A 17,583-nucleotide genomic window follows, 5' to 3' on the forward strand; every position below is an offset into this window, starting at 1 on the left:
CCTGTGTATTAAGAGGGCATATTTTTCCTATGTCCTTCCTAGTCTTTCTCTAATTGATGACAGAGGTATCTCAACACAGGAAAATGAAGCTGCAATGTATTCAGGCTTAGTTTCACTGTTACAAGAACAACAGTAGTTAATACAAAAAGGCAGATAATTTACTGACAGATAGCAGCTAAAGAAGGATTCCTTCGTAATCTTGGTACTTACCCTGTTTACAGAGTAAAGAAAGCCACCAAATAAATCGAAGATCCAGTTAAAGTATGATCTACCATTGACTTTTAGCATAACCAATCATTAGAAATGACAACACACATTCCACAAAGGCCAATATTAAATTGAATTACTTTCACGCTAGTATAGTCTTCTGGTCTATTCAATAAAATTCTGGCTACTTAAAAACCCGAGGGATAAGTTCTGTTCTTAGTTATACTGATGTCCTCAATGGAAATCATCAAGAACAGTAGCCAAGAGAAGTGTTTAATACATAGTATATATTTAAAGAAATGTTCACATTAAATCAGATTTTATTATCTTTCCATATCAGAACTACACAGTGAAAAAGAAGTCATCTCTATAGAATACATACACAATTTCTCATCATGAGAGAGATTAAGAATACAATGGTTTGCAAAGATGATGCTTTATAAGCCTGTAAAAAAGAACTGTTTATTCAAACCACACCCAAAACAAGAGAACTAGCTGGCCTCCAAAATCACCAGCAGCAATGACGTCTAAAAAAGCAGATTTTCTTTCTGTATTTAGTCAGCTTTCAACTCTGCCACCAAGCAGAGAAGCAACAAGATACAGTCAAGATACCTGAACAGTATTTGAGTTCCAAGATTGCTATTTCTCAGACAACTGACTGTTCAGGGGTCCTGTGATGCCTGCCATACATATCCTACAAGCAGGATGTAATTGTTACCAGTTTCACCTACACTTCATCATTTCTAAATGATGTGTCATTAAAGTCCTGAATAAACAGCACTGAAAGCACCTTAAATGCATAAGACTTAAACACAATCACCTTGGGGAAAATTGATCCCAAAACAAAAACTAATAGTTGCTAAGCCTCACGATTATCTCCATAAACTAACTGCCAAACTAAAGCACACAGATGGAAGACAGAAAATAATTTATACCAATTTTCTAGGTTTTGCAAGAGTCAGTTTAAAATTTTGAGAAGATTAAGAGTTTGCTATGGCAAATACAAGCTGAACTACAGTAATCAGAAGCAGAGAAGCATCTGATGAACAATCAGATAATACAAACAATATTAACCACACTATCCTGCCTGTGGAATCTAGGGAAAAAATACACTCCAAAACTGCAGAAATGTTAAATGTAAAATACATCTTGCAGATTTTCAATCCAACAGAAACCAACTTATTACAGTATTTGTTGGAGCCTGGTTGTAATTAAATACAGGAAGGATATTAAAACTTTCAAGAGATTTTTTTTTTTAAGCCACAACAGAAGAAAAGGCACAATTGCATAATTGGAACCAAATCCAAAACCCACTTCCTTCTTATTTACTAGCATCATCTAAAGGACGCTATTTAAGATGCTGACGCTGAAAGGTCTGGAGCTGACAACTGTAAATCATCTAAAACTCAAAAATTTCAAAGGAATTGTATGACATGGGTTAAAAGTTTATAGATGGAGAGATACAGAAAGTTATTGCTCACTGCAAAACCACATCCTAGCGGTCAGTCATCTCTCTCTTGTCAATAAAGTCCTAGAATCCTGTTTTATTGGAGGGGAAAGCTTCTTTGGCAGCAATAAGTCACTAAAAAGCTATAGGTCAAAAAAGTTTGATATACATAATTTGAAAGAAAGATTACTTTTTTTTTTAAGATACGCTAAAAATAACATTTCTTTAGAGAACAGGACTTCACTTATCATTTGGTTCTACACAAACTGGTTAAATACTGAATAAACTTGTCAGTCAGTGAGGCATTTCCCTAAAAAGTTCCAGATCATTTTTCTTGGCCATTGAATTCAGTTCAAGCTCTTTGTCATCAGCATATCTGTGCAGGAAATTAATATAAAAGGTATCTTCCCCCACTCCCTCCAAAAAAAAAACCCTCTTGCATTTCTCTAAGGCATGCAGAGAAGTGATAGCCCAGGCATAGATGGACAATGTGGACATGCTACGGAATTGATTATAAAATAAATCAAGCATATTTTTCAGGCATTTCCAATTATTGTAGTACCTTAATCCCTTTTTTTTTCTTCTTTCTGACGTAGTCAAAGTCATCAACACAGTTCAACGAAGACTTATGTATAGACCAGCTTCACAATTCTCAGCTTAGATGAAGGGCCGTACAAAAGGTGCAAGCATACTTTTATATTAGCTCAGTGCATGAAATACTGACAAAAGCCAGAAGTTTCACACATATCTCTACCGTTGTAACACTATTAATAGGAGGACAGTTAGTTCAGTAGTGCCTTTGTTTTAGACATATTAAAAATTATTCTTTCTCATTTTTCACAGAAAGGGTCATTGGGCACTAGAACAGGCTGCCCAGGGAGGTGGTTGAGTCACCTTCCCTGGAGGTGTTTAAGGGACGGGTGGGTGAGGTGCTAAGGGGCATGGGTTAGTGTTTGATAGGAATAGTTGGACTCGATGATCCGGTGGGTCTCTTCCAACCTGGTTATTCTATGATTCTATGATTCATTAAAAATCACTACACTCCAGTGAAACTTGCACTGAAGGAAAAGTTATCATGATATATCTGTTTGACCCTCTAGATCCCACCATTAATCAACTGCAACAAGAATCTTAACAAAGTACAAGCCTACAACTTTAGATTCCTTATTCTTTCGGTAGCATCTGTGAGAGTCTTCAAAAGGCCATTCTTTTTAAACATTCATCGCATGAGGAAGAACTAGTTTAGATATCTCAGCTTGGTATGTAATCCCTTTGAAAGCACTGATCTTTCAAGGACCTGATCACATCACAGCAATAATTAACTTTCCTTTAAAAAAAAAAAAAATTACCACCAGAACTACTGCAAGCATATTTTCTTTTTTTACATTTTTAGATTTGTGCTGCCCTTTCTTAGTACACTCACCATTAAAGACTGACAAGTAGCCACCAGTTTTGCAAAAAGAAAGAAAATGGACCATGAAAACTAGATGTTCTCAGAGAGACTCAGCTGTCAGTTATGTTTTTCTTAATTGATTTTGACACACTTTTTAATGGTATTGATCACATAGGGTTTATTTTGGCACCCCAGCACCTCCTCTATAAATACTTTTTCCAATTTAATGAATGCTCTCATTACAGACCTAGGCCAACACCCTAAAGTTAATTTGGACAGAAGCAATAACGTTACCTAAACCAAAACAGTTGTTTTCTGAATGACAGTTTATGTTCATACTGTATTTTAAAATACCAACTTATTTCAGTTTAATTTACCCAACACTGAAGTGAGTAAGAAGACTTATTTTGCAAAAGAAGAGTGAGCATGTTCACAATTACTCCTCAATAACTTTTAGAAAACTATAATTTGATAAAAAGCATAGAATGAGCAGACGTTTAAAAGAATCATTACAATGGCCCATCACCATTTCCACTTCTTCATCTAAGCACGTAGAAGTCAAATAGCACATATCATGCTTTGTTCACTAACATTTTTGCAAGTCTTCATTTTGTTTCTTGCATATGCTAGCAAGTGGCTAAAGGATGATGACGTGAAAATTCAGATAGAAATTTTGCAATATGAGAACACTTTTGTGCATAACCAAAGCTATCCTAACCAAGGAAAAAAGATACTAAAGACAAATGAGGTGACAAAGTAAGCTGAATTAAAAGAGTTACAGCAAAACCTAATTTCAAGTCTTCCTCCTTTCAGCTTCTCATAAAATATCAAATAATAATCAAGAAGACTCCACTAGAAAAAGCAAAAAAAAACATGGAACAAGGAATCAAATAACAGAATTACTCTGGAAATTAATAGGAATTACTGGAAGTCCTTTTAATAGAATTAGAAATTTAAAAGATCGAGGAGAAGCTTCCATTATATAAAGCACTATGATACCTTAAACAAAAAAATATTCTTCCATATATATACAAAATATTTAATAAGAGTTTAACACACGTTTAAAATATTTTCCTAAACTGCTTATTACATTTTTCAAATACAGACACAAGATTTACAAATATATATATAAGTATGATGAAGAGTTCAGTCCTTACTAATATTTCTTTAAAAAATGACAAATTCTTTGTTGATTTAAGCACGGACTTCCTCTCCTTTCTAGATCTGCTTTCAGTACGTATTTAAACAAGGGCAGTATGTACTAAAACAAGAGCAATCTCATTAATCTCAATCATTATTATCATAAAATTATATAGGTGGGAAGGAACCTTTGGAGGTCACCTAGTCACCTAGGTCACCCTCCTGCTCACACCAGGGCCAGCTTGTTGCACAATGGGTGCTCTATCAACTCTCAAGCTGTATTGACAGGTATAATGTGAAGAAAAAAGTAAATAAAGACAAAAATAGCAGAGCACCGTAGTGGTTTTGATTAGTACTGCACACAGTTTGGACGTGCTTTTGAAAACACATACAAAAATTGCTATGCCACATATTCCCAGTTGCTACCACCGGATATCAAGATCAGCAAGACAATGTATCATCCAATCATACGCAGCTTATACCAACATCACTTTCTGTGAATGGTAAATCGTTACACCAATGGTGCTTAAATGTTCAAAGAGATTTTGAAGTTGTCATTATTCATGGTATAGCTTTCAATGTCAAAAGATCTTTGTCTTTACAATTTTGATGAGATTTCTTTTTAATATGCCTAGAAGGAAGTGTTGTATCTTCAAACTTACTTTATTCTTTAATTTCCAGAGACAAAAGGCAGACCTCCTGTACTACATCATGTTGACCCTTAAGTGATACTTGATTAGTGTGGGTGATCTTGCAGAAGTTTTTCAGTCATTCTGGTAGTAATATTACCAAGTGCCAAAGCCTCCCTTCCAATGGTGGTCTCACCATTGATGTTTGTCTATCTCAAATTGTCTACTACTACTGTTACTTACAATCTCAGGAATATTATAAACCTTGATTAACCCCTGTTTTCAAAGAACACAGAGGTCCTTTGTAAAAAGTGAAAACAAAACATACTGCAGAACTAACTATAACCATGTCATAAAATGTTCACTACCAGAGTTGCAGAATAAGAAAACCATCACTAAATACCATTAGTGGCATTATTATTGTTGGTATTAGTCATACTAACTGATTTACATTAACTTATGTCAAAAGGGTATTCGTAGGTTCCAGCACCTACTCAAGTAAAAACAATTTCTTTTAAAAACTCCTACCTGAGATGACAAGAGATTGCAGTCGATGTGCAGTCCTTTCCCCGTCTTATACCTCTGAAGTAAACCAGCCATAATTGCTCCACATGTATACAACCCAGTAGCAAGATCTGTCATGGCTACTCCTGGTCTAACTGGCTCACCATCCTGAAAAAAAAACAAGAAAACACGCGCATGTCTGTTCGAAAGGCAGAACCATATTGTTGTGCTTTTTTCACTCTTTTTCTCCCTCCTCTTCTGGCCCTCCCCCAGTCAAACCATAGGTTTGTATTCTCCAGTACACACACTCCAGGCTCCCAGTGGGAAAAGAAAAGCAACTTTGTTTTGTTTACACATGTGCACAGTAAACACACAAACAAACAAATTCTTGACCTTCTGACCGATAATCACTGGAAAGCTGTTGGCTCAAATATCCTTTTTCAGTATATCATCTCTTTTTCTGGCATCAAGGAAAGAATCTTCATTTTACATCATGTATCGTAGAACTTCCCTAATTGTTGGCAGGAAATACAGCCCCTTTGGAATCAATGGCAAAATTAATTTCTAACTTCAGTCAATGTAAGCTTTTATTATAGAAGCTTAAAAGTGCTTCTTCTAAGACATTCACCACTTCCTACTCTGAAATGTTCGAGGTCAGACGCTCAGATTCTGACAGATTTGCTAGCCCTGAAGTGCAGTCCACAAATAGCAGTGCAAAGCTAGTGCAACTGTTTCAGAGTTTCAGCATATAAGTAAGCCTGTCATTAGCCAACTTAAAATCAGTATAATTGATAAATAATAATTTGATAAAGCTGCCATAAATGCCTTTAAACTAATTCAGCACAATATAAATAAAATTGAATTTAAATAAATACTTTAACTCATCATGTCTAAACTGCTAAATGTAATCTTACTTTATGATTGCCAGAGAATCATGTTTACCAGCAACTATTTACAAAGGCTTGTAGCGATAGGACTAGGGGCAATGGATAAACTGGAGAGGGGCAGAGTTAGACTAGACATAAAGAAGAATTTCTTCACCATGAGAGTGGTGAGACACTGGCACAGGTTGCCCAGGGAAGCTGTGGCTGCCCCATCCCTGGAGGTGTTCAAGGCCAGGTTGGATGGGGCCTTGGGCAGCCTGGTCTGGTGGGAGGTGTCCCTGCCCATCGCAACAGGTAGGAACTAGATGATCTTTAAGGTCCCTTCCAATCTTAAAACCTGTCTTTCCCTTTTGCACTCCAACAGGATTTACATAAGTCATATATAAGTTAAAATTATTGTAACAAAATGATATCATGTTGTATTATCAATTGCATTATTAGGTCAATTTTGGAATAAAAGACTGTAGTACAATATTTTCTATGTAAGATCAAAAAGACTGCTTTTTATTCATATAATAAAATGGACTAAGCAAAATTATGAAATCTCTATCAAATATGACAAACTTGTTAAAAATCTCAGTTACTGTCATTTAAACTGCAGTAAGGATTAGTCTGTGACCCTTTGTAGCAGAGATATTAAGGATGACCTATAAACCACTCATCCTTAAGGTGAACATTGACTTAGGAAATACTGGTTTTTTTGAAGAACCTCTTATTTCTTCCTTTCCCACACTCTACACTAAACTACTTCAGCTTCTCAACGGAAAGGAGAGCTCCAAGCTTGCATCCATTTATAACTCTCCTTGTACTCAGCTCTGAGAGAAAACAGGAAAGAAGCTCCTTATTCTTATACACTTCGGCCTACTGAGAAAACTAATTGGCAGGTGAGAAGGTTTCTGCCCCTCAGAATTACCACTAAGAAACGTAAACTGGAAAAAAATATAACATTTCCCACATTATCTGCTCTAAGTTAGTTAAACTGTACTTTTTTCATTACAGTCAAAATGCTGGGGTGAGAAGAAACTCGAAAGACTTAAGATTTTAGACACAGATGTGCAGCAACAATCTTAGCTTAAAAACACTTCCCATTGTTTTCAAAATGTCATTTATGTCAACCTTGATGGAAAAACACTACACTTAAAAGCTACAAAAATCATGACTATTTTAATAGATTGTCATATATCAATTCATCTTCTAAGCCTCGATTCCAGCACTTGCATTATCAAATACTAAACTCCCCAACATTTTAAAGCATGCACTTCTTTTGCCTCCGTAAAAAGTTCACCATTATCTCTAAAAATACTTCCACAATTTCCCCTTACAGAACACTCCTCCTACAAACTACCATACACACACCGTACTGCCATGCTATTTTCAACACGTTGGTTTTACTTCATCCTAACACTCCACAACCTATAATTCTGAAGGAGTCCTCACAAATTCTATTCCTCCTTAGTCTTTCTTCCAAGGTCCATGAGCAGCTACCATCTTTTGCCCTTTAATCAGCTTCTAATGTCCATCCGTACCATAAACCAGCCTTCCTGTGAAAGGATGCACAGCTGACTATGAAATGGATTAATTCAGGTTTTCATCCTGCAGAACACGGGATATGAAGCTGCTTTATATGAAAGACAAAGCCACTCACATACAGAAATACCTTCCTTTATTGGTAAAACCAGTCACCACAGATGGAGCTGCTGGCAGCACAGCAGTACTTTTGTGTAGCTAATGTTACACTAGCTACCTGAGCAAAGTAAGGATCTATACAGTAGTAGCTTTTATTCGAGCAAAGCATTTTAAAATAACAAACAAGTGATATTACTGTTCCGGTAGAAAGACAAAATGTAACCCTTCAAGGACAAAGTGCTTTAAGCAAACAAAGCCTCCATCCATACTGAAGTGCTGGGTTGAGCCATAATGAGGGGCAGCAACAGGACATGGCATCCGCTTATCTGGAAAGATGAAGATACACTCCAGTATAACAGTCCTTTTCTTCCACTACTGTACTTTGCTATTGCTCAATCTTACCACTAGTTCACACTTTTACTCCCAAGTTTTGCTGTTTACTACATTCCTTACAATTTGTCAACACATTCTGGTCCAGAACACATTTTGGAAGCTTCCATTCCTGAACCTCTTTTTTGCCCTTTGACATAATTTCTCTTCCCAAATTTATATCAGCATTATAAAAATGATATATTAGAAGTGGAAATTGTTCTGAAATGACATGATTAATAAATGTATTCTAAGTTCAGTAGTCTTTATGGTTGGGAAATGGCTGCTGAAGCTAATATGAACCAGCAATAGGTATATTTTTCAACAGCTGCAAGATATATGCCACGTCCACTCTTCCACTGCAGTTTGTTTGGTTTTAAGCTGAAAAATGGCCCCTCTGCTACTGCAGATCCCAATCATGTCTTGCTGTCTCATGTTCAGTAAAACAGGAACATTTCTTCAGTAAGAAAGAATGTTTATTGAATAGACTGTACCATCATAAATATACCTGGAATATCAAAAATTGTGTGCAATAATCTAGTTGGAGATTGAAGGGGAATTGTATCCAAATTATTAATTCTCATCAAAGGACTATTCATCTGTCACTGATGTATCTGAAAATAATAAGTAAAAGCTTTTTGTTCATCAAATATGAAACCTGAATGCGGTGTTTAACCAGGATACATCTATAAATTATGTTGTCCAGGATAATAAAAGCATCAATGTAAATTCTGCCCTTTTGGCATATTTTAATTTACATAAAGAAAAACTGAATGTGGCCCAAAGCATCTGTTTTCAGTCAAAATGAACGTGTAGTACAGACTTACACAAAACAGATTCCCCACTATTGCTTATAAATTTTCATAAACACACTAGAACTTCCCATTTCACAGGTGTCATACATTTCTAATACAGAGGTAATCAAATGCATGTGTAAGAGCTTAAATTCCATGCAGGTTTCTGCACATGAAAACATGGTTTAGAGAATGCATTGAACTGTAGACTGAATGTGTTTGTTTTCATACAATCAGCAAAAAACAACACTAGCACAAATGCAGTTGTTTGCACCTGTAACTTTGCGGTATCATAGAACTTATAGTTTGATTTCAAGGTTCAGAACATTTCAAACAAATCATCATTCAGTCATTTTGGTAACAACTAACAAAATAAAGAGGAGCAAGCTATTCAGAATTTCTTTATACAGAAAGGTTCTCTCAGATCTTAAAATTCAGACATATAAAGCATACAATCTTGTCTCCCCTTTCAAGAGGTTTAAACTGTGTGCCAAATTCAATATTATTCTGAATCTTTGGTGCATTCCACGTTTGTATTACACTACCTTTATCTTCTTAATTAGAAGACAACTTGGATAAAATAGACATACTTTAGTCAGAAACTTCCATGTCTTCTCCTGTGATCTCTTTATTGCCTCAAAAATTGTAGCATTACACAAAATATGAAGTATTGAAGAAAATAAATGCTACATATGTGACAGACTTAAAGGTTTAAGTCTTCTCAAAATCCTGTGCTAGTAATGCATTGATTTCATGGCTTAATATTAAGACTTGACTGACTGAAGGCATGGCCTCAATACCCGATAAAGTTATGTGATCTGCAACAGTAAACTGCTGAGACATGCAATCAGTAGCCAGGTGGTTGAAACATACTAAAATTCACAACATGTAATTTCTCCATGATAAACAGGAATATACATTGCTATTAATTTTATCCATTTTACAAGTGTCAGATACAGGACATAATTTTAGTATTCTATTATTAAAATCCTTCGTGAGGAGCTGTAAGTATGTACTAACATAATTCAAAATCAAGCAACTCGGTGATGTACATAGATGTTTTGTTGTTGCTGCTCAAATTCATTATAATTTGTTTACTGCATCAGCTCAGACCTCTAAGACCATCCTGTAAGCACAGTCAATGGCTTGTTAACTGAAGGGAAGTTTCCACAGAGCACTGTTATACCAATGTTATGCTGATTATATACAGCTACTATAAGACAATATAAAACCAACATCTTCTATTATAACATTTTTTTTTCCTTTCCAGTTCACAAGACTGGTATTTTCAATTTTATTTAAGAAACAAATATACTCTAGTTCGCTAGGGAAAGCTTCAAATGATCATGTTACTTTTAGTATCTGAATTCCATGTTATCTGGTCAACAAATAATTCAAGGTTTTTCATACTGTTTTTCTCTATTAAAACGAGCAAATTTTTTTTCTTCTTTATTTTGGCCACTTTTCTACATGCTGAGTGAAATAAGGTTTTATACTTTCTTCAAAGCTAGTTTTGTGGAATTCTAAACACAGCCAGTCACATGAACATAAATGTAGAACATGGAAGATATGACTATTAATAACAATTTGTTATTTTAAAGTAGCTTTCAAACAAGCACACAATAAGATTTTTAAAGCCACTTGAATACATTTGCTCTACAACAACAAAAGGCACTTTTGCTTCTTTGGAGTCACCGACCACTTAAGTCTGAAACAAAACTGTCTCTATATACATCAGAAAATCATTTTGAGACACTGATGAAATGTATTACCAACTCCAAATAAAGAAAAATGAGAAGAAAGTTTTAGTATGTTTATTTTAATCATGCAAGAGAATTACTACGTTTGAATGAGTTGTTAAAAGCCTCCAGAGAATAGACAGAACTGTTACTAACAATGATGAAATGATTCCTATGAATACATTGCCCCAAGTCCCGGTGAGGTGATGTAAGCATCTGGATTTCCAGTGTAGATCATAACACAATCTTTTAATAAAATCCATCTTCATAATGGACACTGAGGAATATAATTCTCATAATACAACTTACATCCAATCATTCAGTATAACACTTGTACTTTCTGCCACTTACATACCACTGAAAAGCTTTACGAAAGTCCTGGCTTTTTAAATTTTCAACATACCTTCCTTTATTCATGTGGCACTAACGTTTGCCCCTTTCTAACAGTTTATAATTCCATTTAATTTTGTTTGGTTTACTTTGAGGTGTGCATGATGTTTCTGACACGGTATTGAAAGTACTAGTCTTCATTTACGTTCTGACCCTGGTATACGAAGAAAATTACACTACAGTTACTAGGATCAGTCATTTCTTACTGTATATGTGCATAACTGAAGAGAAGTACCTGTAAGGACTGGACTCAAATTCGTATCTTCTCTTGTTCTAAGATGGATATCCCATGAGTATGTATCATTAATATGGCAGCAATGGACACAGTCTTAGGACACTAGACATGAAATTTCTCAGCTTCCTCAGTCAAACAATGCTTGAATTCTTTTTTTTACTTTTTTTTTTTTACAGACTGGTAATAATCATTGCCACAAGCACGGAGTTATGATGTTTGCCATTGTTCTTAGCAGAAAACAACTCCATTGGCAGAACATCAATCCTACAGTAGAGTTATGTCCAGATCATGCATAGTTAGCTTTCAACAGCCTACTCAAACATTAATATCTGACACTAAGTACAGAAACTTGATGAACTCTTTGTTTATCTAAGGCATGCAAGTGTCATACTCTGAAGATCTGCACTACTGCTTCCAGAGTATCAGGAGCACCACCACAGAAGACTACTGTTTATGACACATAGAACAGACTTGTAATACCATGTGACGCAGGAAGTGACGTGTGGAGACCACGATCCCTGCAACTGCAGATGATTCAAGACAGTTTAAGTAAATGCCTATTTGAATAGCATTATTCTGAGATGAAGACACATTCTATGTATCTCTCAAATCCAGATAATTAAACCACCTCTGCAGTGCTTCCTGCACTACTGCCACTCCCAAACATCTTGGATATCAGTAGGAATAGCAGCACATAGAGCTTTTCCAAAATGAATAGTGGCACCTCTCTTCTTCTTTTCAGATGACATGATTGAAAAGAGTTTGTCCCTCTTTTAAAGAGAGAATATTGATATCAAAGCATGAGTGAGATTACCCACGAATAGTTATGATTCTATCACCCAGCTGTCAACAATGTGTCTATTACAGTTCTTGGAGTGACTATAAGTGTCCATTAAGAGGTTACAATAATTTATCAATTTATTCACCAGAGATTTAGAATACCATTTTTCTTCCACTTTCTGTTTTCCTAGACTCCTAGAGATAAGACCTCTGGTTGGACTCAAGAGGGCACGCATAACAGCTGTGTTAGCATGGGCTAACTTGCTCCATGCAGTATTGAGTTTTAGCCCATTGCACAGAGATTCTATTAAATTTATGAGTTAAGCACCATACCTCATGCCCTGTGATATGCATGAGACCAGAAACAGCAGCTGCAATGGAGTCATATCCACCTCTCTGAGCCATTGGACCAGTCTGACCATAGCCTAAAATAAAAAAAAAGAATAATTACGACTTCAATCAAGGACAAGTACAATATCAATGCATATTATTTCGGTACAAAAAGGAACCAACTGGTATTTCCCATCAGCTTTTGTTCACAAGTTGTCCAGATAGTACAACCAATGAATGCTATTGTATTCTGCTTATTCCTGAATATTTTTAAGAGTAAACAGTTGAATTTATCATATGTGGGTTAATGACGTTTTTGATCTTAATCCTAGACTGATTCCTGGCCCTGCTATGTTTCATTCACTTTGGACAGAGTTGGGATTCAGAGGTCATATCAGAGGCCCTATGGTACCTTTACATGCCTCCAGCTGCTGTCCCAACAGGGTGCACGCTGCCTGTGTTATATCTCCACTCTGCCATAAAGACATCCTGAATACCACAAAACTGATACTAAAATCATTGCACTATGGTTTAGACTTATGAATCGTTCTCCTTTTACTTCTCTTCTTTATTTCACATCTAAACACAGCTATACTTAAAATAAAACATTGTTAACATCTCATGGCAAAGCTGGCCCTTTAGCAAGCATACACAATCTAAAAGTTTGCCGTAAGTTAGCAATAATAAAATGGAAAGTACAAAAAACTTCTACGGCTCTACATAAATACAGTTTTGTTCAGCTACAGAATTAAGAGTTGTAGCCAGAAGGATGCTCTCTTGTTTTCCTGTGCTTTAACTCATCATGCTATTCTAACAACAGCCTCAAAATATTCCAGTTGAGGAGGTCTTGCAGGATCAGCTGAGAGATTACAAATCCAAATATCAATCCTGTTACCCTGCTAGGGATTACTGTCTGTCAGTCACTGGAGGTAGTTAAAGCACTGGGACCGAACAGTCCAATGACCTTAAGTGGTCAAAGAGCAAAGCCTGGTTTTCTTTTAATGGAACCAATGACCATTAACTCAGAGGGGAGAAGTCAACAGAGAAGCAAAATGTTTGATTGCTATTATTACAACTAACAGTAACTATCACAGCCCTTAGGAATCAACGTCTCTCTTCCTCAAAGAAGTAGCAAATTGAAAAGCTATTCTCTTAGCTGTGAGGACAGTATTAAAATAAAACTATATCAACATATACTGCAAGATAAAGCTTCCTGAATCTCCTAAATTCTTATTAATTATTCTCCCAGAATAATATTCTCTGCATACAGACAGTTCATTTGGTAGACATGACAGTCTAAACACTGTTGATTACAGCAAACAATTAAAAATCATTAATCAATGGGGGAATCTTCTGCAGTTCTTTCACTTGGACCAATGCTACTGTGTACAAGATTCATAAACTACTTCTGATGTACAGTGCAAGAGAACAATGATCAGTTTTTCCAATAAATAGTCAGTAAATCATACCAAGCAAAACAATATCCACTAGCCATACCAGTTTCCCCTTTGCATCACAAACTATGTTAATTACCTGACATTTTTCAGGAGACATCATATCTATGTTGTGCAAAGCTGAGGAGCAACTCAACTTTCACATTCAGTGTCACAGGGAATATCAAGAGACTACAGTCAGCACATTGACTTTGTCAATGTGGCCTCAAAACAAACATTTTGGAATAAAGGATTTGACACTTATGGTCTCATCTGTATCTTATTGACTTCACTACTCACAAGAGAAGAAAAAAAACGTACTAGTTTACCCAGTTTTATTCAAAATCAAGTCTCTGACAATAGCCAACTGTGAGACCCTAAAGAGCAAATGGCAAAGCTTCTTTCCACATTTACACACAAATTTACAGATAATAGTGTTTTCATTTTCAAACATAACATGTCTAGCAAATAAAATACCATGGATCCACCCAAAAATGCTCCGAAGAGCTGTAACTAGGCATATACTATAATCTCATTAGAATGAACTGTAACAATAAAACCATTTAAATGTGTGGGGCCACTTCAAAAACAAAATCTTGCTCGGTAAAAATAAAATCCTCAGAACAACTTTAATTGAATAGTGAAAAGCATATTGAAGTAAGTGAGAAATTATGTCCTGGCCTCAAGTATTAACAAAGACAGACATCTCAACACATCTGCTCACACAAATGTTTTCATAAACAGAAAACATCTGAAAATTAAGCATTTAGTGTGTAGGCACAACATCTCTAAAACACTTTGCAATGTTCTTCTGGTAAGGACAAACACCCATTCCTCAAACGCTATATTCATTACAGGTGACAGGCAACAAGCCATGCATTTTTCTAGTGGTATTTTAGAAATACAATTTTAAAGTCCTTTTTACATGTTTTAACAGCCTAGTTTCAAAATAAAAAATTTAATTTAATGGTTTCTGGTTAAAACTAGAGGTACTAATGATTGTTGAGGTAGTTTTCACAGGTCATAAGACATTAAAAAGAAAAAAATATATAATTCTGCTTTTGATCTGCATTCTGAATTGACAAAACTAATGTGGGAAAAAAAAAATCTGTTGTCATCAGAAATAATGTTCCCCGGGAACTACTATGGACATATAAAGTGCCTGGAAGAAGAGGTAGCCACCTAACTGTAAGACTTAAGCGACAAATAACTATTTCTAAAAATGAAAGTTCACATTATTCAGACAAAAATAAAAGATCGAACATTATTCTAGTAAACTACACAAGTCAGTGGAGGAACCCAGTGCAGATGTTTTGTGTCTGTTATCCCTAAATACAATTCTACATAGTTCTTTCTAAAAAAGTTTGAAGGAGACCATAAAATCACATTGAAAAAGTTTTCAGCCTGGTACACAGATCTCACCATAACTGCAACATACACACACAGAGAGACATGTTTGTTCATGTGTGTGTATATATATATAAAAATATATAGAAAAAGTTCTTGAAGATATAAAAATGCCACCCAAAGTTTATTTGTCCATATACCCTGCACTTTCTCACACTTGAATTCAGCATGTAAAACTGTAGATTTGCAATCACACATGGATAACCATAAATACAGTTTCCTGCTTAGTATAATGCAGTTAGTGGCTTATCAAGTTTAGATACAACACAGACTACCACAGGCTAAAACGATAATCCCTGTTGTATGGAAAGAATAGACTTTTCAGCAACAGTCTCTGGAGATGAACAAGGCAACTGATCACACTCATACTCGGAACTGCCCTCTAGTGGATTTTACTTCTTCAGGCTACAGCCAATATTTAAATAGTCTCTCTGCCAGCAGAGAATTTATTTTACTCCCTTAAGTCCAGTGAATATATTTTTATTTTGAGGAATATATTTTGGAAAAGAGACAAAAGAATTTAAAACAATTTAATAAAACTAAGTTTTCTGAATCATCTCGGTTGGAATGGGAGCTGCATAGATGCCAAATCTCATGTAAAGCTTTCAAATTGTGTAAAACAGATTCAGGAAAGAACAAAATAAAGTTGCACCTCTCCTAAATCCCTATGCAACTCCCAAAATCCCTATTCTACACCTTGCACTAGGAAAGCACAATTTATTCTGATACCTGCCAGATCCTCACATAACTAGATCTCAAAATTGTTGCAGTATGAGCTGTTTTGCTCTACTGCAAAATGTATATACTTTTCACAGAGTGGTTACAAGACACAATAACCCCCATCCATATCTTCAAGTGCCTCCTAAAGCTTGACATTGTCAAAGCATTATTTAACCTGCATAGCAAGCATTTGAAACCACCAGAAACCTGAACTCTAGTTGTCTACTAAAGCACTATTTGCTTATTCAGTGCAATTACTTACACTTAAATCTTCCTGACGCTGCAGCCAAGCCTGCCTTCTACAGAAGCAAGCCTGCCTTTGACTTTATCTTTTCATGAGCCAGAAAGATTAACAGGGTATACTAAAAGTATGACAGAACAGCTTCAAGGAAACACTGGCCTTTATGATAAGCATTTAGAGAGTGAATGTCACAGCTTTCCACCAACATTCCTCTATCTTCCAAAATTTCCACCAGCAATTCTGTATTTTTACCTCAGACAAGAATGGAAAAAATAGCTATAGTTACCATCTCCTGTTTCTCAGAACTTTTAGAGCAGTTAGGTTAAAGATATATTCTTCCAAAACTTTCAAGTTTTGCTGCAAATATTCTTAATTAAGATCTCCACCACCTTACTGTTAGCCTGTGACTATTCAAAATGAGACATGGTTAATGTGACATAAAAAAAGCCAATATACTACTGCTTCTGTAACTTATTTTTTTAATATATATATTGGGGAATATGACAAAGTTTCATAATATAAGGCCACTAAAATGGAACCATGCAGCTCACAGCTGTTCTAAAAAAGCCTCCAGTTGCTTGATGGCCAAATCTTGGGTACAGAGCAACAAGAGAACATTGAAAATGCCTAAAAATATTTATCTAGCAAAGCTGAAAGATAATCATGCCAAGCTAAACAGTAAATTATAATAGCGGTAAGAACCTGGTCGCTAGTTGGGGACATTACAGAAGTAACTTTGTGCAAGACAGTAATTGCAGCTAACTGCGAAGACTAATTTGGTAAAAAGAATTGAAACAACTAAGTTTCCAGTAAATATTAGCAATATATATCTGTTCCAATTAAAACTAAGAGACTGCTGCTATTATCCAATTAGATTACAATGTTATTAATATATCACAATTCCTGACAAAGGAAAGGGCTGAAAGTATTTCTTTCCCCCAGATTTTTCTAGCTGGATCAGAGATACCTAATAAAACAAAGGCACTTTTCAATGAGAAATCAGTCTTGGCTAATTCTCTAGGCCTGGTGTGACATTCCTGCTCTGATGAAAGGGGGGCAATTAGTCTGAAAGGCAGAAGTTGAATCTGACACAATGAAGCTAGTCATTTCTGTGCTTGGTGTACAAGTGTCATGTGATGGCATTCAAGCTTTGGAACATACCACAGGGAAAAAGAAAATATCTGCAGGCATCATATGGGACAAAAGTTTGGGAAAAAATAACATGTCATAACAAACTACTGCTAGTTTACCCCCTTTAAAGCGGTCAATATATTTATCACATGAGAGACACACTTTGCTTTGGAATCCACCCTAA

General features: G+C 35.6%; 1 protein-coding gene across 3 annotated transcripts in view; it reads right to left on the bottom strand.

The window, feature by feature from the left end:
* Window positions 1–17,583, bottom strand: part of LOC138722050 (succinate--hydroxymethylglutarate CoA-transferase-like) — a 342,380-nt gene that overhangs the window by 294,897 nt on the left and 29,900 nt on the right. For all 3 annotated transcript variants that reach the window (XM_069859772.1, XM_069859773.1, XM_069859774.1), the window contains exons 7-8: window positions 12,471–12,562; window positions 5,345–5,488 (exon numbers count right to left, since the gene is read on the bottom strand). In XM_069859772.1, coding sequence (XP_069715873.1) covers window positions 5,345–5,488; window positions 12,471–12,562 — 236 coding nt within the window. The remainder of the gene's footprint in view (window positions 1–5,344; window positions 5,489–12,470; window positions 12,563–17,583) is intronic.

Source organism: Phaenicophaeus curvirostris, chromosome 6 (genome assembly GCF_032191515.1).
Source record: "Phaenicophaeus curvirostris isolate KB17595 chromosome 6, BPBGC_Pcur_1.0, whole genome shotgun sequence".
NCBI classification, from domain to species: Eukaryota; Metazoa; Chordata; class Aves; order Cuculiformes; family Cuculidae; genus Phaenicophaeus; species Phaenicophaeus curvirostris.